General features: G+C 43.2%; 2 protein-coding genes across 7 annotated transcripts in view; both read right to left on the bottom strand.

Annotated features, from left to right (window-relative positions):
- The window catches only part of arhgap46a (Rho GTPase activating protein 46a), a 30,989-nt gene extending 22,923 nt beyond the window's left edge, over window positions 1-8,066 (bottom strand). For 2 of the 3 annotated variants that reach the window (XM_051414221.1, XM_051414220.1), the window contains exon 1: window positions 7,893-8,066. In XM_051414221.1, coding sequence (XP_051270181.1) covers window positions 7,893-7,906 — 14 coding nt within the window. In that variant the 5' untranslated portion in view covers window positions 7,907-8,066. Of the gene's footprint in view, window positions 1-4,727; window positions 4,934-7,892 lie in introns of those variants that run through there. The other variant, XM_051414222.1, reaches the window with a different exon arrangement.
- An 831-nt stretch (window positions 8,067-8,897) lies between these two features.
- sulf2a (sulfatase 2a) overlaps window positions 8,898-25,119 on the bottom strand; it is a 31,608-nt gene continuing 15,386 nt past the window's right edge. For 2 of the 4 annotated variants that reach the window (XM_051414225.1, XM_051414224.1), the window contains 20 exons: window positions 18,987-19,254; window positions 17,914-18,153; window positions 17,668-17,819; window positions 17,152-17,321; window positions 15,417-15,567; window positions 14,986-15,161; window positions 14,723-14,851; window positions 14,317-14,373; window positions 14,095-14,224; window positions 13,515-13,722; window positions 12,821-13,103; window positions 12,590-12,686; window positions 12,377-12,471; window positions 12,241-12,300; window positions 11,995-12,161; window positions 11,681-11,823; window positions 11,375-11,483; window positions 11,250-11,283; window positions 10,691-10,744; window positions 8,898-10,286 (listed from right to left, as the gene is read on the bottom strand). In XM_051414225.1, coding sequence (XP_051270185.1) covers window positions 10,256-10,286; window positions 10,691-10,744; window positions 11,250-11,283; window positions 11,375-11,483; window positions 11,681-11,823; window positions 11,995-12,161; window positions 12,241-12,300; window positions 12,377-12,471; window positions 12,590-12,686; window positions 12,821-13,103; window positions 13,515-13,722; window positions 14,095-14,224; window positions 14,317-14,373; window positions 14,723-14,851; window positions 14,986-15,161; window positions 15,417-15,567; window positions 17,152-17,321; window positions 17,668-17,819; window positions 17,914-18,153; window positions 18,987-19,182 — 2,682 coding nt within the window. In that variant the 5' untranslated portion in view covers window positions 19,183-19,254 and the 3' untranslated portion in view covers window positions 8,898-10,255. The remainder of the gene's footprint in view (window positions 10,287-10,690; window positions 10,745-11,249; window positions 11,284-11,374; window positions 11,484-11,680; window positions 11,824-11,994; window positions 12,162-12,240; window positions 12,301-12,376; window positions 12,472-12,589; window positions 12,687-12,820; window positions 13,104-13,514; window positions 13,723-14,094; window positions 14,225-14,316; window positions 14,374-14,722; window positions 14,852-14,985; window positions 15,162-15,416; window positions 15,568-17,151; window positions 17,322-17,667; window positions 17,820-17,913; window positions 18,154-18,986; window positions 19,255-25,119) is intronic. The other 2 variants (XM_051414226.1, XM_051414227.1) reach the window with 2 other exon arrangements.

Raw genomic sequence — 25,119 nt, forward strand, 5'->3', positions numbered from 1 at the left:
TTTAATCAAACTCTTGTTAACAGTACATTTATCATTCGCCTGGTGACATTAGACAGTTCTGTGTCAAATGATGGTTGAAAGATTTAAAAGCGCAAGTATGAACTCCAATGTCCTTTTTACTCTTATGTGAAGTAAAACACTCTCTGCTCTCCCATGGCACACAGGATCTTTGTCTCCCATTTGGGTCAAGGAGACGCCTCAGTACCCTATGGTTACTCCACAGCGACTAAAAATAAAGCTTGTCAAATTGTAAAAAAAAAAAAAATCTCTGCAAAAACAGCGTGCCACTGAGACCAAAGACGTGCACACAAGCACACCTTCTTAACCATCTTGTTACTCCATGTCCAAATGTGCCAGAGGTCTCCTTCTGAAGGAGAAATACTTCATCTATCATCCACAATTTACAGTCAGCTCCAAAAATAACTAGAACTGAGAGTGGTTTCCCAGAGTGAGGGAAACAACAGAATATAGCTCATGGAATCTGCCCCATTGTTCAAAGCCAACGCCAAAGTGTAAATGGCACTTTTCCCAGCAGCAGTAAACATAGAGGACTGGACAATACATTCACTAGAAATAGGGCAACAAGCAGCTTTGTGTCATTGTCCAGCTTTGGATTTAAAAAAAAAAAACTCAAATACCAATGTGGTTGTTGATTTTCCCCAAAAGATAAACCATACAGAGAGAAAAAAAGGATTGTTTTCTCTGTGTAGCGTAGAGTTTTGACCAAACTATAGCAGCAGTGTTTTATCAGATAATCTAGTAATGGCTGAAATGCAGCTTTATGCTTCAGTGCCATTGTGGCATTTCTGATGGACAGATAGGACGCTTTCAGAAACTGAGCCAAATGGGGGTATTACTGCACTCATTTGTCCATAAACTTAAGGTGAGATAATAGACAAAACCAGCCAGCCAGCTAAGTTCCCATTTACCAATTAGGCCTCTTGTAAGGTAACCTCTAACCTTTTCCAACAACAGACTATTCTGAGCCGCTGCTTGTGACTGTCCCTTGTGGACCAATGCAGGCTGAGTTCTCACACAGGGCCTGCCATTCATGTAGGAAACCTTAGCACTCTGTTCATCAGGCACAGCAACAAGTGCCAAGGTCCACCCTGGCCGGTATATTTACACATCTACTATTTCCTATTTAGAGACATAAAAAGTTCCTTCTCCTCAGATACTGCCCTTATAATAAGTCGCCGCCCACAGAAGACTAAGGAATTTAAACTCACCTAGCCGCACAGGTACAAAACTATTAAAAATGTGGCAACAATGAGAAGCCACTGGTAATTTTTCTCTCATGGAGCAAGCAGGGGCCTGTTCCTCAATATAATAGAGTGATCCACCAAAAGCAAACTTGTGTTTGATTGTGCATAAACCATGTACAAAGTCTATTCAGCATGGCTGCTAGGCAACATGCTTATCTAAATATTGTAAAACAAGAGCAGGGACACGGACCGTCTACTGAGTGCTTGGCAGCAAATCCAGTAGCTGTGACTAACGAAGAGCGTAATCGTAAGCTTGGCATGTTGAGTGCTGTGTGCCCCGTTTACTGGAGTGAAGAGGGCAGCAGCTCTAGTGTGTGTAACCCCATCAGCAGCAGAAGACAAAACTGAAACAAATGATATCTGGGCCCACTTTCCACTTCACTTTTCCTCTTAAATACTAGTCACAATATTTGGTTGCTGGTATTATTAAAAATAATTTGTTTAGGAGTGCTTGTAGCTACATCAGGGTCTCAACATAGATGATCTCCCACAAAGAATCTACAGGATATGGCAAGGAATGATAGGTTAGCTTGTGCTGCGGTGTTTCCTCCTGCATGTTTCCACTGCCAGTAGTGTTTGTTGGTAGTGAAGACATGAATCAGGTTTGAGAGACACTTTGTCCATATCAAAAGGCATAATTCAGCATTTGCAGAGGTATACGTTTGTCTCCTGGAAGTCTCCACTGAACCCATTGTTTCTGTTGCAAACAGAGCTGGGACAAGGTGTATGAGGGTCGTCTTGTCTCTGTGCAGGATGTGGGCGTAGGCTCCTACACCCCGCCCATGTGTCCAGGAAAATCAGAGGGTGAGGGGAGAGTGCACATGTTTCTGACGACAGGAAAAAGCCCTGCACCTGTCATACATACATTCTTTGGCCCTTTTGTTTAACACCTCCCGTTCCTGCCGTGTCACCAGTGTTAGAGGTCAGTAAAACCAAAGGCTCAATTGCTCTCTGTGTGTGTTGCATTTAATTTAACAACAAACAAACCGGCATAAAGACTGCTGAATGTGTTATTGGGTAATGCACATCTGAGAGGCAACCTGGCAGTCATCCCCACAGAAACCCTCATAAAATAAATGCTCTGGGTTAGGATGCTGTATATTTATCTGACTTTAACAGTGATGTGCTTTGTAAACCAGAACCACAGGGCTGCACGCTGCCCGACTTCTTTACTCTTGTCCCTTGTTAGAACTTGGACAGGTTTATTTATCATTCTATCGACTCTATGCTAATGTTAAATGTCTTCTTCTGCAGGTTATTGCTTTCGCCTGTGCATCTGTATGTCTTGTGGGGTTGCTTTGCCTTGTGGCCAAAGATTATCTGTCTTCTGTACAGCCTGTGGCATTCTGATGATAAAAAGGCTTGGGAAAAAATCAGTGGAAAAGAACTTGGGATGATCAATGAGACGTTGAATGGATGACTATATGCACATTCGTCCTACCAATGGCTTTTATCCAAAACTTGTTCACAAAAATGCATGATCAATTTGAAAATACACGTTTTTTTTCTCTACGGTTTTGCCTCTCATGAACATCAATCAGTTGCTTTCTTCAACGAAAAAACGGAGCTTTTAAAAACAGAGGGCTCCAGTTATATCTTACCTTTTTGAAACACTGACATATGACTTAAATTATTGAAATACTCCAGCTTTGCCGTAATTTAAAGAAGTTAATCGTCTCTCCCCACTACTCACTTCTGTGAGAACTTTTTGGATGTGATTCCACTCAGCCAATCACACAACAGTGTTCTCATGGACATATATTTGTGTTGTCAGACAATTTGGATGTATGAAATAGTGATCTGATCCAAAATCTCAGCACAGGAAGAGCCAGTACCCTTTTTGCAGACTTTAAAAAATGTATTTTATACATCTTCTGATAATAGAAACAGACAGCTCATTGATAACTGAGATTGTGTGATTGGATGTGTTAAAACACGTAAGAATAAAAATAAGTTATCACAGAGAGAGTTGGGGTATTTCTCTATGATTTCTGCATTTTCATAGTTTTCCCTCTACTTCACCCCTCCCCCCTTTCCTCTTTTCCTCCCACTCCTCGGCAGCAGTTGTCAGTGTCCATTCCTCACTCGTCGTGTGCTGACATTGGCAAACAAGTTTGGGGGTCGTCTTTCAAGGCGAGACACGTCAGGCATGATAGAGTCGGCCTTATGTGAGCTGACCCAGGCACCATGGCAGAAGGTTGCCAAGTAGGGGGAAGAGAGGTAAACCACTTTAAGACCAAACAGCCGGGCATCCATATGCCTGGCAGAGAGAACAAGGCTAGGATGGGAGGATGAACAGAGGGGGAGACTCGTGAGCTCACTCTGTCATCTGATTCACCTCCAAAAGGACTGCACAAATAAGACACCAACAAGCTGTTAATACTGGCTGTGACATCTCTGTTATGACAGTACTGATCTGAGCAAACAGCAAAGGCACTGTACAGCCCCGTGATGTGATATTAAAATGAAATGTTGGCTCTCTAACACACTGGAGTCTGTTTCTTGCTGCAGTAGTAATGGTGAAGAATGTTCACCAGCAGATTTAACACCTTTGAGGCGAACACTGCCTTTCTGCCAATTTCTGTAAAACTAAATGCAATACTTGCAATGTTGGAACTCTACAAGTTAATGTGATCATATGAGTAAATATTCTTCAAGTGAACTCTTTAATCTTGTGTAGTATCACCTGAGGACAGCGTGATTGGAAGTTCTGAGTCACTAGAGAGACTGCACACGCCTAAAACCGCAAGAACCAGATGGTCCAGTTTGGTGTGTGTGTGCTACATGCTAGGCTTACGAGTGTATGCCATTGTTAGACATGGGGTTTCTGCGCAATGCCAATCTGTCATCATCACAACAAAAGAGACAAGACAAGCACATGGACATACTGATCTGACTGAGGAGTCTGAAAAACCTTCTTTTTTTGCTGATAGTAGAAACAGACAGAGCAATGATGTTGGCTCTCTGGGTATAAAAAACAAAAATGGTTACCTAGTTGACAAGAATGTCCTGTGATGACTCATGATCATATGCATTACAAAGCCTGTGAAATGCACCCTATTCTGAAGCCTGTGATGGTATAGAACAATGCAGACTATTGTCAGATCAACAGGCAGACTTCATTCAACGAGAACTCTCTATGGTGCCCCCACACAGGGGAGCCCGGCCAATCCGAGCCACGGCGGGGAGGAGCTTGCGACATGTATACGAGGTCCGGGGTGACCTCCTTCAACAGCTGCCCTAATCCAGAACTAGAGACAGTTTCCCCTCTCCATTGGCAGTGGATTAGACTGGATCTCACAAGGTCGTTCAGCCACCTTCAGCAAGGCCAGTCTTTCCCATGCTGCTTTCCAACTAGCGATTTTACATGCCTTGAGTGAATTTATTCCTTGTAACTGCCAAAATGTTCACCCCCGGTGCATCAAACTGATTCTTCATGAGATGTGAGATAATAGTGCCTACCTCGCCACCGGTTCCAGAAGAGCATTTTTGTGTTGGCAGTCCTGAATGTTACTTCAGATACCCTCGCTGTAATCCGCCTACAAACTCACTGCAGAAAAGCAGCACTCTGTGATCTCTGTATAGAGAGTATTGTCTTGTCCCGCCATCCTCTCCTCTTCTCCCACGAATGCTGCAGCTTTCAGCAGAAATGCTGGGAACTTCCGGCCCCCTTACTGCTCTGCTGAACAGTCCCTGTCTGTCTGAGAGACTGCTCAGCAACAGGGTCAATAAATTCCCTTTTATAGGGGTAAGACTGACCAGACAGAAGTCCCTGTCCCTCCTAAAATCCACCCCTTTACTTAGCTGAAGAGCACATGGTGATTTTTTTCAGGTCAGATGCGACTCTGGACGAGAGTGAACATGTGCAGGAGAGGCTGAAGACAGGATCAGGGTGTTTACTACATACAGGCCGGCCTTTCTGTCCAGTACACCAGCTGTCTGAGCAGGAACAATGGGGTCACTTGTCCAAACAAGAGAAATGAATGAACCTATCAGGTTGTAATTGTGCTAAATAACCCTGCACAGTCATTGTCCAAACTTTATCTTGTCAGATCATTTGGGGTCATGCATGTTATAAATGAAGATTTTGTTATAAAACATGTTCTGCACAGCTGAAGCTAAATACACCAAAGCCTTCAATCTCAGCCATCTGCGTGCTGCCAAAATAACATTTTCTATTAGTTTCTGACCAGCCTGCCAACACCCAGTAGCAGTTTGTAACTTCATTTTGAGCTGGACCACACCATCCCCCCGAATCCTCCCCTGCTGACATGACAAACGAGGCCAGAGTCTAATCCTAGAGCAGAGTTACAACGTGAGTGGGGGGTCAGTGGCTGGCCAAGGAGCCACACAGGAAAGAAACGTCCGGATTGTCCTCTAGAGGAAGTGAAGGTGCAGACGGCAGGCCCTTCGGGCTTAGAAGCACAGGGCAGCCTGCTGAAGACGTTAACGCAGGGTCTGTACGGGTTGAGGGGAGAAGTGGGGTGGACTGTGACGCTGTATTTCAAGGGGTGAAAACGTTTTCTATGTAGACTTTTGCCATTTGTCACCGTTGTCTGTCTCAGTGTTTCGTTTGTAATGACTGATGTTTTAATTGCTTTTGTACTTAGCTCGTATAAATAGTGCACTGTGACACGTCACTACAATTATAAAGACTTGTTCAACTCTTTTGAAGCAGGCGGCTCATTCATCCTTACAGCCCATCTGAACATATGATCATCTCACACGTTATTATCCCCTGTAATGCTAGTGAGTGATGATCAGCACTCTTAGCATCAGGCTAAAGCTAACCCAGCCTTTAATCCCTATGGGGGAATGCTTTGAGATGTCAGCAGTTGTACAGGTACAGATAAATGTGTTTGGGCAAATCACCTTAACCTCATTACAGTGTCATTGTGGCATGCCACAGAGAATCACAGTCAGATGAACAGTGTGTGGGGGGGCATTAAGAGCACTGATACACAGGGACGTGACCAGGATTATACTGCAGAAAGCAGAAAAAGAAGGAAATGAAAGCTGGAAAATACGATTTGAAGCTTTATGTATATATAAAAAAAAAAAAAAAAAAAAAAATCACCCAAAACGAAAATGATCATCCACAGTCATTATATTATTAACATGTCACAACCCATAACAAGCCATTGTCACTGGAGCTTCAAAGCTTCAAAATCACTTCCTTTCAACAGGCAAACAAATTTGTCCATTGTCAAATCCTCTGTAGGATGGACATCCTGCCATGTCCTTGTCAAAAGACCAAAGTTTTATTAATCCTGTCAGGGGAATGCATGGTTTGTTCCCTTACGTCTGTCTACTAGCAGGGCAAACAGTGAGACAGCGTCCTATTGTACTTTCTGCTCCTCACATTGACAAGCCCAAATGAACAGAAGAGAAGTTTGAACAGGGAGCAAAACTAAACAGACCATTGTCTTGTCCCGCCATCCTGCCCTCCCCGTCTGTGATGTATTGCCGGACAGATAAAGATGTAGTGCTGGGCAGATAGAGAGGTTAACACGTCTGCAGAAACCAACACCACACAGTCATCAGATGAGCACCAGCTGGCAGCGGGGGGTGGTGAAACTACTGCACCCAGGAAGTCAGATTGGCGTAGAGTGGCAAACTTACAGCTTCAGGCAATATAAAACAGGCTGATTGTCAGTGTCCATGGCACAGTACTCAACAGGAGGGGGTGGAATATTAAGACATCAAAGATCCTCATAACTTCAGCTTTAGACATTCAGACTGAACTATACAAAGTCATAGCATGTGTATCATGCCAAAACGGTTGAAGGAACATTTTGAAAGGAACCAAAGCAGCTTATCCCATCCATCTCAGTGGCTTTAAAAAAGACTGTGAGAACTAAAGCAAACCAGCTGTCTCAAGAAACCGATGAAAGCTAAACAAAGTTTTAATGCACATCTGCAGTCAAAGCAGATGCTGAAGAAATTCAACATGTGGAGATCAAACCAGTAGCTAAAGCTCAGAGCCCCAGTTACCTTCCACCAGTAAAAATGGGAGCAACAAATGGGCTGTGGAACATTTGCCTTCCGTTTAGGTTTTTGGTCTCTTAACCACAGCAAAGATTGAAGTTAGCTCAGACAATTTGTGGACCAGTTTAGGAAAAATTGTAAAAGATGGGGCTGGTGGTGATAGATAAACTAAGAAAGTAGGTTCAGCTACAGCTAATTACAACTACAACTGCAAATGCTAAATGGAGGCAAAACTTCACTGTCACATTATCTCACAGCTACCTGCTAGCAAGCTACAAAACAGTTCCACCAGCCCAAAGTGATGTACTGTAAATAAAATAGCAACACCACAAGCAAAATACAATTAAAATGTCACCTTTTCCAACCTATTCTCTTCGCATTTCTGTATTTTCTCAACCATGTACTTTATTGCCACAAACTTCATTGAACATTTAAGCTTTAAAACTGCGTACAAACGCTGTAAAGTATTCAGACAACGTTAAGTATCCATAGAGTGCCGTGGTCTCTCTCTGTCTGTTGGCCGACTTTAGAGAGCTGTCTGCGGCGGAGTGATAGTCAGCCAACCGACCTTTAGCTCCTAAACTTTCTCCACCTAAAGTTTGTATCACTTTGGAATCAAAATAAGAGTTTATAACTTACCTTGTCCCGGCCATTTTCTTCACATTGTAAACGAGGCGTAAACAAAAGGAAAACTATGTTGTGCTGGTATCGGGATGAAGGTTAATTTTGTTAGCGTGCGGCGCGGTCCGCGGAGTGAGCACGGGACGGTGCTCCGGTGGTGAATCCGATATGGAGTCTCCGCCTCTGCACGTGAGTCATAGGTTGGGATGGGGGTCACACAGTCTGCACCCCCCACCCTTCCCCCTCTCCTCCACCTCCCCCTCCTCCTCCACCACCATCACCACACAAACCCCCCCAAAAAAAAAAACTCTCCCCCTCTGTCCCCTCGACTAACTGACTGCAAAGAGTAGAGACCAAACCATAAACAAAACATTTAGTGGCTCAGTTGGCTGAACAGAACAAGAGTGATAAAATGTTGTCACATCGAGCTTCAACGGAACATTAACGGTCCTCAAATGTCTGCTGTAGTTGGAGCAAGATCAATCACTTATAGGCTACCAAACTTAAACGAAAAATAACTGCGTCGACTTGTTTTTTTTTCACAGTTTATTTATTGTGGTTGTTAAAAGGCAGATACTCCATTGTTTCGCTTAATGACGTCTTTATGTGTTAAATATGTGCTGTTATAGTAGTTAACGTTAGCTAACTTAACCAACACCAGATTTTAGCCCTATGCTAAAGCCACACACACACACACACACAAAAGTAGCACTGCGGTTGCTAAGCGACGTCAGGTTAAAGATAGTTTAGATAGTTTTGTTTATGATTGAATTGACATTTGAATATCATATCAGGAACCTGATAGGCTTATTTTCACAATGTATTCTCACCTGACTCAGCCAATCAGAAAGCTGAGGACCTTATCGCTCTCTCTTATGACCACAACTGAAGTGACTACATTTCCACGCTTGTAGCGGCAGTGGGCGGTAGGTACCTGGTGTTAGCCGTGGACAAGCAGACAGAGACACCTGCTGGACAGGAACACAAACGGCCGTGCAATTTCAGAATAAAAGTCGGGTCACGTTTATGGTCAAACAACACTTTATTCACAATTACTATCAGCACTCATGTCTATGGAAATATTTGCTAAAAAAAAATCAAAGAAGCTAACAAAGGCAGGTAGCTTAAATTCACATCAATAAGTATTACACTGTTGTGTTGTTCCTCTGGCACAGACTAAACTATATATCCATCAAATGTACATGGCATCCGTTCACAGTGAACCCTTTAAGTGCTTTTCTGATGTAACGTTAAGTAAGGAAAGGACGAACATACAAATTGCGGGCAAGGAAATTTCTCAAGCTACATTTCTCCCTATAAGTTCAGTTTGTCAACTCAAATCATACAATGAGGTCTGCCTCTTCAGTATTATAAAAAAATATTGTAAACATTTATATTAATTGCACAACATACATTCAAATACATACTGTACTGTACAGCAAGATTTAACTTCTGTATTGTTATCCTGTAGCACCATGTATAGCAAGCTGAACAAACTATTTGGATACTTCTACAGTGTGGTACTGACAATACAAAGGAGTAAAATGGCATTCACTAATGATGCATTCTGCCAGTGGTCAAATGTGCTGGAGGTCTGGATTGTATCATTGTGAGATTGTGTTTAGTGTAGGCCCGGTCAAAGAGTGGGGTTGGATCAATGCAGACAATCTCTAGTCACCTCACATCTCACAGCTTTGAAGAAGATGATACTTCATGAAGGACATTCATCAGCGTTAAGATCAACTATAATACAAAAGATTATGGCGGAGAGTTTATTGTTGGTCGTTTAAAAGTCCATACCACTTCCATGTGCAGACACGTTGGTGCAGAGAAAGAAAATATGTCCCGTTACTCCAAGAGCTAATGAGTAAGCTAATCAGCATGTGCCACAGAGACATCATGAGGCCATGACATCATTGTGTAGCAGCAGAGGTGACATGTAACTCATCATGTTTCCACCCAGTCCCATATGACATGAAAGAAAGCTGATTAAAGCTGATATATATTATGTACAAGCAGTACTGTTAGACTGAATGGCTTGTGGATACCAAACGGTCCCACCTGATTCACAGCATCCTGTTGATGTTAATGGTCCTGGCAGGTGGGGTAACAGAAGATGTACATGAGAATTAAATGTGTGCGAAGGTAGAATTGACAGTTGGAGAGTCTTTATGCTTCCTCTCAGTCTCAACGATCTCCTCTGCCTTGGTGAGAGTTACAAAGAGTGGCTCTCTCAAGAACTAAAACCCAGATTGTAGTAAAGTAGTATCTCAGGTTATGGTCCATCGAAGTGTGGTCAAGGTCCTTGGGTTTACCTGCACTCCCCCTTCTCCGTCCTTCGCTGGAGGAGGCCGATGTGGTGGGTTGTGGGAGGCAGGTGGTTAACCAACCCAACCTTCCCAAATCTGCCCTCTGTGCAAGGGAAACAAATACAGTGAGTTAAATGTGCCGCTTGAGGCATTCACTGGAAACCATGGCTCCAGTTGTGGTCTGTTCCTACCAACACTGAGGAAAAGTAAGAAATGACAATAACAGGACTGAGAACACAACATAATAAGACAACGTCACATCTGCATTGCTTTATTGAATTTGACTGAATGAATGGAAAGTGAGTGAGTGAATGGAAAATAAGATGGTGCAGCTTTGCAATGCAGGTACATGAGAGTTACTGTAAGTATAGGAGTACAGATTTACAGTAAATAGGAGAGAGGGGGGCATGCTGCTGGGTCATCTGACCAAGCTAAAAAAGATCTGGATGGAGATAGGGGTAGAGCTTGGCTGACTACAAAGGAACAGATGGGTTATGACAAACTCACAGCGATTTGGAGGAAGGCTTCTTCACTTTTGGCCTCTTTCGACGATGAACTGGCCTGAAGCATGCACAGCACGTATACACGCGCAGGGCAAATGCACGTGCATGGAGACAAACACACAGGTATATACACACAAAACACACACACACACACACACACACACACACACACACACACACACACACACACACACACACACACACACACACACACACACACCCACACGCACAGCAGAGACAAGCAATTAGGCTTCATTACAAAAAAGGGAACAGCAGAAGCTGAAAAACAGGCTTGCGTTTTGGCCCACTTTGGCTTCTGCTTCTGCATGCTAAAAAGGCTTTGATCACAACAGTAAGGGACCATGACAGTTTGAAGAGGTTCAATTTCAGCACATCACTGTATTTTACTTTCTTGACTCCCCAGATGACTCGCAATGAGAAGAAACATAGCCAAAGACCCACTGGGGAGGCTGTAACCTCCCAGAGTTCAAATTGTAACACGAATTCCATCTGCAGTGTTTGTAAAAGTAATCATCTGTGCTGTAAGAGGTAGAAGAAAATACCTGTATTCACTGAAGTAGTTTCGCTCTTTTCCTCCTGGAAGGAAGTGGATGTAACATTAGTCTCAGCCGGAAATTACTGGAGACACTATAATCAATCATGTTTGCCTCAGAGGCATTTTACTCACCCTTCTCCGGGTTGCATTGCTTATGTCCCTTGCAGCCCCGTAAGTCCATGAGCTGTTGATGCATTGAATTCAGAGCATTGCGGTCGAGGGTGCTGACAGCATTTATCAGCTAAAGGAATAATAAGGACAAAATATCAACAAGGGCTTTGGAAACTGTGGAAAATCTCTGGAAAACATAGGAAAATCTGTACCTCCTGTGCTCACAGGAATGCACAATAAATCATGTCGTGGGATCATTTCATAGTTATTGTTGGCAAGGTATTTATGTATCTGCCATGTGTCTCTACAATATATAATATAAAATACCTGGTATGGGTCAGTGTTGAGGTCAAAATACTCCAGGAAACCGGTGGCAAATTCACAGAACAGGAAGTTGTGCGTGTCATTGATGGTCCTCAGGCACCAATAGGTGTTATTGTTGGCACTGGTGCATGCACAGAATGGACCCACTGAGGGAGGGAGGGAGCAGGAGTGGGTGAGGAAGGGAGGAGTGAGAGTGGAAAACAAGGGTTATTACAACAGTGTTCTAAAAATGTATTTTCGCCATACCTACTTTGGAAAATATGTAAAAGTTGTACAACAATATTCTACAATTCAAACAGCCATTTGTTATTCCTCACTTGTCCAGAAGGGGGCTGTCTGCCAGTGATGGTTGTCATGGGTGAAGCAGGTGAGGCCAGGCATGCTGCAGGTGTCGTTGTTTTGGAGCCTCTTGAGGAATTTACGTAGTTTCTTTCTGCGCTTCTGCTCCTTCTGCAGCCACTGACTCTTTTGCTTTGATGGCATTCTGATGAGAATAAAACACATTCAATACAGAGAGAGAGGAAACAAAAATGTATTCACTGTCAAACAATGTACATTCTTACCTGAGTGAGTGCATGCGGCCAGCATTGAGCCTGAAAGCCTCTTTATTCTTGAGGAGATAACTGTAAAGAAAATAAATGACTGTCACGTATATGTAATTAGATATACATGCAGGTGATGGTGTGGTTCTGTTCTCACCTGGGAGTGTCACACTGACATTCCTCTGGCCGCACCTTTTTCAGGTGACCTTTGACCTCACGGAGGTTCTTGATTTTGGTCTGCAAGGTTTCAATCTGAACACAGTAGGAACAAACACAGCCCCACAAAGCTCATTATACACCACAAGCGACTAACGGCATGTGAAATGGGTTTTATGGGCTAGATTTAACAAGGAAGAGAATGCAGCCGTACCTCATGCTCAATGTGCAGTTTGTGGTCTTTCCATGCTTGAAGAGACTTGTAGAGGCCTCCATCACATTTTACTGTGTCGTTCATAAGAATAGAGCACCTGCAGGGTACAAAACACACAATAACGCCACTAAAAATCATGCATATGTAGTCTACATTATATTCGAAGATTTTATTTCTCTCTTTTAGCACCAAAACATTATAATTAATGCAGACTGATGTACACAGCAGCACCTGTAGGTGACTTTCAGGGCAGCAGGTGGTGTGAGTTTATTGCTGGTGGTGGGTTTGGCTGTGACCCCCATGCCACTGAACTCTTCATTATCCTCCTCATTCGCCGCTCCTCTCCTCTTTTCTCTGGCCCAGCTGCTGTTCCTGGAGCCTAAGGGCCGGTAGCCCTCTTCTAGGTCTACGGCATACAGGTCTCCATCCAGCTCAAACGATACAGAGCGGGCCCAGCGCTTCCTAGAAACACTCTTACTGGGTTTCATCTCTGAATAAGACGAGACAGAGGAACCTGAGTAAGATGAAAAAGAAGGATGTGTTTTTGATGTTGAAGATCAAGATCTATGATGATGTAGACAAGTGAAGACTAGCACATGACAAAAAAAAACCTGATCATATGAACCTTCCAGGCAATTTAATAATTTACAATCTTTTGTATGTGTTTCTCTCAAAGCCCTATTATTAAAGACTTACATGTCTACTCTAGTCCACCACTTGATGGCAGCACAGACGCATACTCTTCACCCCATGAATACTTCAAAAGCTGGTTATTTTAGCTTGAGATTAATGACCCTGTTTGGCAAGGCTTTGTAGGCTACCGCAAGGACATTTCAAAGTAAACCACAAGCGTCTTTCTGAACAAAATCAGATCTATTAATAACTACCAGAACAACAGTACATGTGAGTGACAAGAGGAACTTACCCTTCTTGGAGAGCAGCTTCTTCCTCTTCAGAACGGATGCTTTGAAGCCCACATCTCCGCAGTTACAGCTGTCGGAGTTGGATGTGGGAGACAGCTGAGAGGCACCGCTGGCCATCAGAGCCTGCATACGTGGGGCATAGAGACTAGCCATGCCCTTGCACTTATACAGCCTCAGCTTGCCAGTCGGGTCCTCAACACACTGCCACTTCTGAAACAAGGCAGAAGAAAATTTTATTGGGCTGGGTCTTTAGGCTTGTGCTATAGCATAGCATATTTTTTGATCCATTTTGACCCATTGATTTAAATGTTCTTTTTTATATATATATTTACTGAAATCTCCTTATAGATCAGCCTTTTTATGAGAGCTTATTATACACGTACGCACACACGTCATACTCAGCGCACTTGATTTTGAAAGACTAAAAAAGAAACACTGATGTCAAATGGAGTCCTGAGAGTATGACTGCATATTATACTCAGTAAATTGTCAAGCATCAACCAAATTATCACCCTGCATGAGCCACACTGTTCTCCTGAAACTTTAATAACCTCTCATTTTTAGCTCCTGTAGGTCAGGTACCTGTCCTGGCTGCTGGCAGGAGGTCTGATACTCTGCTTTCTGGCACAGGTCCTTCACCCGCTGGTATTTTGGCAGGAAGTTCTCCTCCTGGGCCATTTCCTTCCCATCAGCTCTCTTGTGTGGAGGCTTCCTGAAAGAACAAGAAAGCACATGATGATGTCACCATAAGACAATGCCTGGAATGAGAACATGCCCTCCAAAAGGTCAATCAATAAAACATACCCTCTCTCCACCAGGAAAGAGTCTCTCCATGTTTTACCCTTCCTGTTTAACTGGAACCTGGAAAATGAGTTAAAGGAAATAAAAAAATCCTGTCAGACCACTGTGATATTTGCACTGAACAAACATACATCCCATTTTCAAATGCCATCCTTGTAAGGCGCTGAAAAGGTGTTACACATTCATATTTGGATTGTAGATTCCATCATGTCCAAGAAAAAACAAAAACTGAGATTTAATAAAACTTTACAAAGTCTAGGCAAATTACTTTTTGGCACATAGCTACTTAATCTGCAACATTTTAAATGCCATTCTTGAAATGTATGTTGAATGCCAACACAGCAACATAATGTGTGTGTGTGTGTGTGTGTGTGTGTGTGTGCGTGTGTGTCTGTGTGTGTGTGTTCACCTATTGACTGGCCTGTCTGTGTCCAACAGCTTGAGGATAGACTTGCCATCCATTTCTGCAGGGATATCAACGCCGGCCATGTCCAGCATAGTCGGTGCCAAGTCAACATTTAACACTATATGAGGATTACTGCAGGGAAACCAGAATGAGGTGATATTTCTCATTTGAATTTGGTCACAATGTCATTAATCTCACATATAAAATATTGGAACACAGCCACTGGATATCAGAATAAGAGAAAAACAAGATTCTATGTCACTCACATGGCACCTTGCTCCACATTAGGTCCTCGTACGTAGAAGGGAACACGGATATCAAACTCGTATGGCATTGATTTGCCCTTGACCAGACCAAACTGGCCAATATGGTAGCCGTGGTCTGAGGTGTAAATGAGGTAGGTGTTGTCCAGCTCCCCTGTCTCCATCAACATGTTGTACATCTACAGAGCATATAATTCATTGAGCACTCACACAGTGTAAAAAGTTATACTTCATATTTGATAGCTCAAGTCTCCTGTGCCAGTTTCAAGGAAAATGGATAGAACAATTTACCAAGTGTGTCAGTGAATACATTATACGGTCCCAGTCAGAACAAGCACAGATCTCTCAGGACTTGAGACAGTCAGATGAAATGTGTGTGCGTGTTTAACTTTCTATGTTTAAGCATATGTCTATCTGCAGGGATGTTCGCTTACTTTCTCCATACTGTCATCCACAGACAGCAGGGTCTGCATCCTCCTGCGCTGCAGCATGTTGGTGAACTGCATGTGGACGGGCTTCATAGGTCCTGTGTAGCGTAGGATCCAGTGTTTGTCTGGGTTGGGGGCATAGTTGTAGCTTGGGGTTCTGAAAGGGGCAGAAGACAGAAAAGCATCCAACTGAACTACAAAAAAACCCAATGTGTAGTTTATTTTTGTTCCTTCTTATCGCAAAAGGATAAAATAACAAAGCACAGGAATCATTCAGTACATGTCACTGTAACTCACCATACATTTGCATTCAGTTGTTTTTTCCATCTTTATACACGTGGTTTTCATATTTTATAGCTGTAAATTGGATTATAGAGAATGTAGCAATCTGTGGACAGTTACATTGTGCATTCACAGCAATATCCTGTGCCTGTTTCTGCTGATATCTCCTATCCTTTTCTTTCCAAAGTAGCCAGAAAACTGTTTATGCAATGCTAAACTGGAGGTTGCATAAACCATGTGAAATGCAAAGCCCTGCAATCGATAGGCCTGAACACAGTGAGCACAGTTTAATCAATAATTAACTCCGAGCCATATGGAACTTTAATTATTTGAGAATAAACAGGGCTAAATAGCTAATGGTATCCTTGAAGAAAATATATTTAACGTTTAGAGCGGATCGATTTGACTTTTAAGAAATGCTAATGTCTCACAGCGGCACCTGTAATGTAGTGTGAAGATGTGTCTGCAAGGTGCCAAGGTGAGAAGAACATTTATCACCAGAGGAATGCATGACTTTTACTGCCTCTCTCTCTTCATGTGGTTGATAAGGGCGGAGGGAGATGGAGTGAGAAAAATAGCCAGAGAAGCGCTCTCAGAAAAAATCACCCAAGGGAGAGCAAATTTATGGAGAAAGAGCAATTAAAAGTTTGTACAAAGACACTGGGGCTGAATTTTCAGAACATTCTGTGTATAAAGCCTGCGTGGCACAGGTTAATGATGCTGGAGGGATTAGATGAAGCAGGAGAAGAGTGTGAGGGGGTTGGAGGGAGGGGGCAGAAACTGCAGTCTCATTACTGGCCTTGGATCTGTCTCTGGAGGCCAATAGCAGGTCTGCCATTAGCCAGCAGCACTAGACAGACAGTCAAGAATATGGAGGGTCGGGAAGACAAAGGCTGAAATGTTTTGTATGAAATGTGTGTGAAATTAATTGTTCTGAACTGTGTGTGCGTGCATGCACGCGACTACATCATTACCTATGCATTAAACATACATCATTCATGTCTCTGTTTGATCATGGCTGACAAAATGGTACAAATTAGTGGGGCTCATTATGGTGGTAACACTAATGTGAGCAACATATGAGCCAAATAAACTGGAGTGAAACACTGGCTGTGCATAGTGAGGGCTCAGCTGCCAAGAGCATACTGCAGGCAGAGGAAGATAAGATCGAGTTGAGATTATGAAATTTGTGTCATTCTGGGTCAAATGAAAGGGAGCGTGAATGTGTGGATGACTCATATGGAAGCAAATAGCTGTGAATGTGAAAATTGTAAAAAATGTACCCTTGTGTTTGTCAGCTTTGTTCCTCATGAACCAAATCAGTATGAGCAAAACCAGCCCAGTTCAAGGAATTTGCTGTCGCAGAATATCCCAAAACCTGCAACAATCTGAGGTCTCTTCCACAGCTAGGTTAATCAGATAGCTGGTTTAGCATTTTGAAGCTTCCTCATTGTCTTACATATGCTGTGATGCGTTGGGGAAGGCGGAGCTGTACTGCGGGGCGGAGTCCTCTGGTCCGTGCGGAGCAACGTGGCTTAGGACCATCATGACAGGGCGGTGAGGGTACATCTTCTTAGACATACGAAAGTAGTTGATGCTGTCGTTGGTAATGATGTCTGTCAGGTAGTCCTGTGGAGCGAGCAGACACTGTCCGTCAGACACTCAGTGAGTGACAGAGGGAGTGAAAGAGCAGATGTCAAAGCCTTCAGTAGTGCGCTGGGTCAATGCTCATTACTGACTTGGTGAGGCAAAATAGATTCCCAAGCACTACTGAATAACTCCTATGTTTAAATGACCCACAGTGGATTTCACCCACTGTTTAACTCGTCAAAGCCTGATTTTTGTCGTTTGTAAAAAAAAAAAAATATTTCCACATTGTAAGGGAAACATTCAGAGTACGTGATGTTTTAATTTCATCAAATGGAAATACTCAAGATTTCTGGCGTGATATCTCTCAGGTAGTGTGTATAAATACCTTTGAGTAGTCACTGCTGTGTTTCTCTCGTACTCCATTCCTGCAGAGGGTGTAGTTGTAGAAACGCGAGTTCTTCACCAGTGCTACCCATTCCTTCCATCCAGGGGGCACATAGGAGCCGTTGTACTCATTCAGATACTTTCCAAAGAAGGCTGAGTGAGGAACAGGCGAGCACTTTGTTCATTTTTGTCCTCAAGCACAACGCATCTGTGAAAGTACCTGTTTGAATTTACTTGCGGTGCTCACCTGTCCTGTAGCCAGAGTTGTTGAGATGTACAGCGAAGGTGTGCGGCTCGTGGTGGACCTGCCACGAGGGCGACGAGCAGTTCTCGTTGTTGGTGTAGGTGTGGTGGTTGTGCACATACTTCCCTGTCAAGATGGAGGAGCGGGACGGGCAGCACATAGGTGTGGTGGAGAAGGCATTGGAGAAATGTGTGCCGCCCTTCTCCATGATGTGCCGAGTTTTGTTCATGGCCTGCATTGAGCCTGGGAGAAAATGAGAAAGAGAGCAGGGGGGTGGGTGTTGTATGAAGGGATAGGAGGGGAGAGGAGACTCAAAGGCCAAGGATTGAAATGAAAAAGACGCAGGGGAACATAAAACAGTTGGACAAGAGGAAAGAGAGATTGAGGAAAACAGAAAGGATAAATAGTGTAAAATATAAATGTAGGGCATGAGGGGGAGAGAGCAAAAACCATTATGGACGTGGTAAGAGAAAAAGAAGGGGCAGGGGGGGTGAATGAGGGAACAAGTCTTTTTGGTAAAGTGTAACCCATTTGGATTCCTGTGTACTAAAAGCTTTTCAAGCTGATGGTGATTGTTTGGAAAAACAGATGCTTGACCATAAATTCCTGCTTTTCAATGGGAGTCTTCTCACTAGCGATCACAGGAGGACAAAGGATGTCACCGAGGCCATTATGCAGCCACTCCAGTCCAATACGCAGCTAAAGGACTTAAGCGGGAAGGGAGATGGCCAGGGTTTGGCACCCAGACAATGGAAGCCATAGGCCGCCCTCATTTCATGCCAGCAATGGAGGAGTTGGCAAAGGGAGCACATGACTTTGAGTGGGCCAGTTGTTATGGTGCCAAGAGGCAGCATTAGGCTGACTTTCCCTTGCTGATGCTGTTGGATACACATGGAGAGAATACCCATACCCATGGGACATGGACACAAAGCAAACAGAGAGAGACAGATGCACAAATACACAGTAAACACACACACACACACACACACACACACACACACACACACACACACACACACACACACACACACACACACACACACACAGGAAAGGATTAATGGGGGGAAATGTCTTACCCAGTTCTATGTCCTGATCATCAGTGAGGATGAGGATGATGTTGGGTCGGACATTGCGGATATGGCGATCCCTCTGCAGGCGAGACCTGAGGCGATATCCAGACAGGTAGCCAGAGCCCTGGGACACAGGGAGGATTCCCACCAGGATGAAAATGAGAAGAAGAGGGAGAGGGGCAGAGAGCCCCCACCCTGCCATCACGCTACCCTGCAGTCACTTCCTCACAGTCCTTCGTTTCACACTCAGGAGTCTGCAGCTCCCTCACTCAACCTGAGAGACCGGACACAGAGGGAGACTGATATGAATAAAATGCACACACACATGGACACACACAAAACACTGTGAAAAATAGCAGATGCAAGCTTTGCACAGCCATTACAGGGTGCTCTTCCGTACAAATGCACCCGTTTTGGCTGAGCTCAGCTCGTTAATCAATCATTAATGATGCATTAGAGTGGTGTCATTGGCTGGGTGTAATGATCTCTGGTGATGAGCACATGGCTGCCAGGCTGGGGCTAATGGGCCTGGGCCCAGGGCCAGCTCAGGACTCACCTCCCCCTGAGAGGGTTGGGGTAGATATGAGGGTTGTGGGGAGGTGTGGTGGGAGGAGGTGTGGGGGGAGAGGTGAAGGAGGTGAAGGAGAGAGACAGAAGAAAAGGAGATGAGGAGGAGGAACATTAAGACAGGGGTCAATGAGCAGAGTGACAATGTGAAGAGACAGCCAGACTCCAGCTCTAAAGATTAGAAAACACAGACTTCAAATTATTCCAAGTTGAGACACAGAGTGGAACAGAAAAATTCTAAAGTACCTGTAAAAAATGAAAGCAGGCAATATTAATGCGTAAAAACTGCCTCTAGAAGTGCAGAAAATTACAAATTCTGCAAAGTTCAAAATAACAATTAGAGTCAAGTACGTGTTAAATAGAGCTTTTTCTTAATTAATCTCCACATGCAGTTCACCAAAATGACACTACAATCCTATTAGTTCTCTAATAACTCTTCCTCATTAGCACTACATCCCCTCTGAGTTTACCATGGCAACTGCTGGTTATACTCCCTTGCAACCATGTAGCAGTACTACCTGACTGTCTAATATCTACAATTACTATGATGCTCCAGGAACAATGACTGCAGAATTTAGAGTAAACAAAGCAATAGAAACAAAAACTGTGCTTCCTTATAGTTCCTTACTGTTCATTCACATAATAAATCTCAGCAGATAAACCAAGAAACTGTCCTTAAAATATTTTTCATAGAGAAACAATAGCTATTAAATATTAGATAGAAATTTGTATTAATAAATGTAAAAATAATTCTAAAAGAAGAAAATAGATGTATCTTTCATTGAGCTGTTATTAGTAATACATTTATTAAATGAATATCAGAGGGCTAACTTTGTGCCTATTCTATCATGACACATAATCAGACCATCAACAATAGTGACAATAATCATAAACAGAGTTTACAAGCAGCAGCATCAGTGTGATTCTCCACAGTCAGAGTAAGATGGGGCTTTGTGTGTGTGTGTGTGTGTGCGTGTGTGTGTGTGTGTGTGTGTGCGTGTGCGTATGCGTGTGCTTGTGCGTCCACAAGGAGTATATGGCCAGAGTAATCCCCGTCTGAAGATGAATACAATAACAACAACACAACGGCATCCTCTCTCTGCTGGGACAGCGACTCCTCCTTAACAACAACCTGACTGGAATACAGTTCAACATGGGGGATACACCATATACACACATGCAACTGCGCCTGGATGCACACGTACCCAACTGACACACTTATCAAAGACAGGATTCCCAAAAGCAAAACTGTAAAATGTCTTAAACATTTAAGGGCAGAGATTATTACAAGGAGAAACTGCTCTTTATCTTTGTGCAGAGAGTCACAGCTGATGAAGTAAGTGTGAGCTGAATGTAGGAGAGCTCCTCTGTCTAACACAAAGCTCCCTGTTCCTCTCTGCTCTACGCCGTTGTCCAGATTGTGCTCATTAAGGTCTTCCCAAACACCCACACATGTCCTCCATCCTCCTCCATGGTCTTGCTTTGCACAAAATGCACACACCTACACACACGAATACGCGCCATGTGCATGTCAACATGTGCACACACACACACACACACACACACACACACACAAACACACACACACACAAATCTGTACGACAGCAGCTGTGTTTGCTCTGGTTTCCTACTCCCAGGGCATGTGGTTCTTCCCCGGAGGAACACATGAGCTCTGACCTGGGGTGCTGTGCTGTTTGAAATTGTCCTTGCTCCTTTCTTGTACTCTCTTCCTGCCTGCATGCCTCTTTCATTTCTGGCATGGGATGAAAACAAGACACCAGAAATGAGGAAATCCACATGAAAAAAACCATGGTGAAAGAAAGACATTCAACCAGCAGTGCATACCCTGTCACCAAAATGGATTCCAGGACATCTACAGTAAATGAAGAATAGATTCAGTGTGCTGAAATTAAGATGGTTCTCCATCACTGGCTCCTCTTTTAGAGTGGTTTGTGGTGTGGAAGGTACAGTACTTCCCTTTGATAGTTGTTTATTTGTTCAAAAAGCTGATGTGGGCAAAACCCATCAGGGAAGAGTACCAAATATAGTCCTGATTTACAAGAAAACATCCAGCTCGATTTTACATGCTGATCTATCAATAGCCAAGTATGTAGATGTTGTGTTATTGACATGCTCCAGTGGTGGATATTTTCTGACATTACTCCCAGGAGGCCCCCCCTTCCCCCTGATACTGAGGACTAATTGGATTTTCAGGCATTTATCAGCTATAACTGACACATACAGTCCTTTCTTTCTAGTTTGCTCTCTCCCTCTCTCTTTTATCTACTCGCATTGTTTGTCTCTCCGGGTGGCAGATGCTACATGAAACCGCAAAGAAAAAAGCAGAGGAAGCCATGACGTCCAAACAGACAGAAGGCATTATACGTTGAAGATGTGTGGAAAAACAGAGATAGACAACCATTAGAAAACGGCAGTATTTAGCCAAGCTTTTCCCAGTCTCCAGCAACATGACCAATGTGATGGTTTGTATGCATTCATAATGCAAGGCAAGCCATGTTGTTTCTGTAAACTGGGATGATTTAGAGCTTGTTTCCTGACAGAGCTCTGCCCACATCAGCTCTTTGCACTAAGTGAGATGCGAAACGACAATGCTGATTCAGCCAGACAACACAGAATGAAAGAGAAATTTTTGCCATTTAAACAGAAGCACAAGTCAACATGAGTAAATATAACTCTCAGCAAAACTCATTAAAGGTTGGGGGCTTAGAGAGGAAGGGCTGGGGAGTAAGCTAGCAGAATATGAGATCATAGGAAATGAGCTTCTAAAAGCATGTTTTTGGAACAAGGATCATCTAGGGTTATACTAATGCCAAGTGATGCCTGGAAGTCAGAACACAGAAGCAAAGTTTTGCTCTTCAGTCATTCGCTTGTAAAGAGACTAAGAGACAGCAGCACTGCATCACCAGATAAAAACTTAATGTCGTCCATCTTTTATTGAGAAGACTGAATTCTAAATGCCGTGACAACAGAGCTGGCCATGTCACAGCATGGGCATGATGGTAAGACGGTGGCAAGAGTGAAGGGATGAAAACACACACCAGATCGACAGACAGAGGTGTTACACTGCCCACAAACACACATCTGTACGTCCAAGTATCACAGTTCAAGTGAGGCAGTGAAGAAGCTGAGAGTGCTTGATAAATCTTCCAAAGACTTTGCAGAGGCGTTAATGTACTTTTTCCCTATAAATAAAACACCTTGGGCTTTGAAACAGGCATAAAGTCTGATTCATCCAATCTGCAGCCCCCTGAGAAGGCACGAAACACACAGAATATGAGAAAAGTGATGAAAAAAATGCAGACATTTATTACATATTGAAGGAGGACGAGTCATGGCTTACACTTGCAATTTAATCAGCTGTGTCTCATAATGCATATGAAATATGGAGGCGAAAGCCCACAAGCTTCCATCCAGACTCCTGGATTCTCTATCATGAATGTTCTGAGACGGAGAGCGATGGAGAGAAAAAGACGGAGAAACAGTGAGAAAGGGAAAGAACCTCTAGGCATAGAGTCTGGAGAGAACAAAGCCTGAGCACTTCCATTGCAGATGGATTTTTCCCAAACATGAAAACTATATTCACAGACCAAGGCTTCCATATAAAATAAAAGAGAATAAAACAGAATGCGTTAACAGAGAACCCGTAAATCTTTCTCGATGCAGGACTTTGCCATCCGCCATGTATTCTAGCGCTGGAAAACATAAAGGAAGTGGCCAGGAAAGTTTAAATAGACACATCCAGTTCTGAATGTGGCTCGCTGCAACACTATCAAGCCAATCCCTTTGGTCATAATTGAGGCTGGCAGGGCTTTGCTAATGTGTGACTTTGTTCCCATTGGCTGGCCCAGCTTTGAACAGAATGTGCAAAATCTCCAAGGACCCTTGAATTTACCAACAAAAGTTGGCATTCAGATGCAAATTCTGCAACGGCATGCATCTATGTGAGGGTAACTTTCTCTCAGAGAAGTTTATGTGTGTGTGTGTGTGTGTGTGTGTGTGTGTGTGTGTGTGTGTGTGTATGTGGCGGTGGAAGGAGGGGTTTTTGCAATTCTCAATACAGTATGGAATGCTTTTTTCATGATAATAAGAAGCCATGGTTTGGAGCCATCCTTCATCTATCATTCCCTGCTTGCAAGCCTTTGCTCCATTACCAGAATTTGGTAAAAAAAAATTCAATCTCATCAATCTCATACCTAAATGACACAATTAAGTATTTTTCTGCTCATTTGAACCTTGTGGTATGGCTAAAAATATAATAACTGAGTTTTGGACACTTGGGGGCAGGGGAAACAAGTAGTGAACACAACAGTGACATATCACCTTTTAAGCTGATATAGCAAACAGCACACAGTTGTTTATTCATATGTCTAACAGATACGGAGCAACATCATTCACTTAGAGTCGTGTTACTGGTCATTTAATGCCAGATGTAAGTCCAAAATTCTGTCTCATTTTAGCTCTTTTTTGGTCTCTACCAACTCCTGAGGGGAATATGTTAGCTGCTAAATGATCTGCTGCGTTCACTAGCTTGTAGCTAACTGTGTCTATCTGTGTTTGCTGTCTGGTGCTGAGTAGGGAGTGAAAACAGCTGCCTGCCATAGCCCAAAACAACCCTATGACCCCTTTACTTCTCTCTGTGCTGTAAGAACATTCCTGCTTTGGTATTAAATGTTAACACAGGTAGTTTTAAGCTATTTCCCTGGAGATGGCACACATGATGTGTTCTACCAATAACTAACCTACAACTTATCAATTATCAATGCCTTCTTTAACCAGTCATCGCAGTCCATCCAAACTCTCCAGTCCCAGTATGATAACCCTGAAATCATATTCAATAACTCTCCAACAGCACTTTGGTTTGAAATAGTCTCTGCACATTCTTTTGACAAATGTGCCTTTACTTCCTAATAACTAACTTTAATAGTTGAGAATGACAAGAGATAACGCAGAGACTGATCCCATTCACCGGGAAGATTTAATTTAGATTTCCCTCAGGTTCCGATAAGCTCGGCACTCTGCAGACATTTTAAGTTGACAGTCAGAACCTGCACGGCAATTTTCTGTTTGAATACGCAGACACAAAGAGCAGTGGTTAGACTTTAAAATCGAGAAAATGAGATTGCTGCTGCGATGAGGAGACTCAAGTGTGAAATATTTCTTCCTGCAGTTACTGTTAAAGTGTTTGCTTCTACATTTGTGTGTTTCTTTTCTTGTTTATACACTATATACTTCTCTAACCTTTCATACCATGTGGAATGTGCTGCCCAGACAGTGAAATATGAATGAGTGTAATTTTAGTACTTAACACATCATTAATCCTGCAGTGACTCTGCTGCCCTGAGAAAAAAGGGTGAAGCTGTGATGTGTTCAGGCTGGAAAGCTCTCACATGTTCACACACGCACACACACTGCACTTCACCATTGGTTATTTTTTTTTTTTTTTCAGCAGTCAAAGAATGGATTTTTACCCACCTAGATGTACCAAAAGTACACAGACACTCTGGGTATGGGGGCTTTTTGGGCTAGACAGATAAGTTCCAAGCAAGTGAAA

The sequence above is a fragment of the Dicentrarchus labrax genome, unplaced genomic scaffold (genome assembly GCF_905237075.1).
Source record: "Dicentrarchus labrax unplaced genomic scaffold, dlabrax2021, whole genome shotgun sequence".
Taxonomy (NCBI): Eukaryota; Metazoa; Chordata; class Actinopteri; family Moronidae; genus Dicentrarchus; species Dicentrarchus labrax.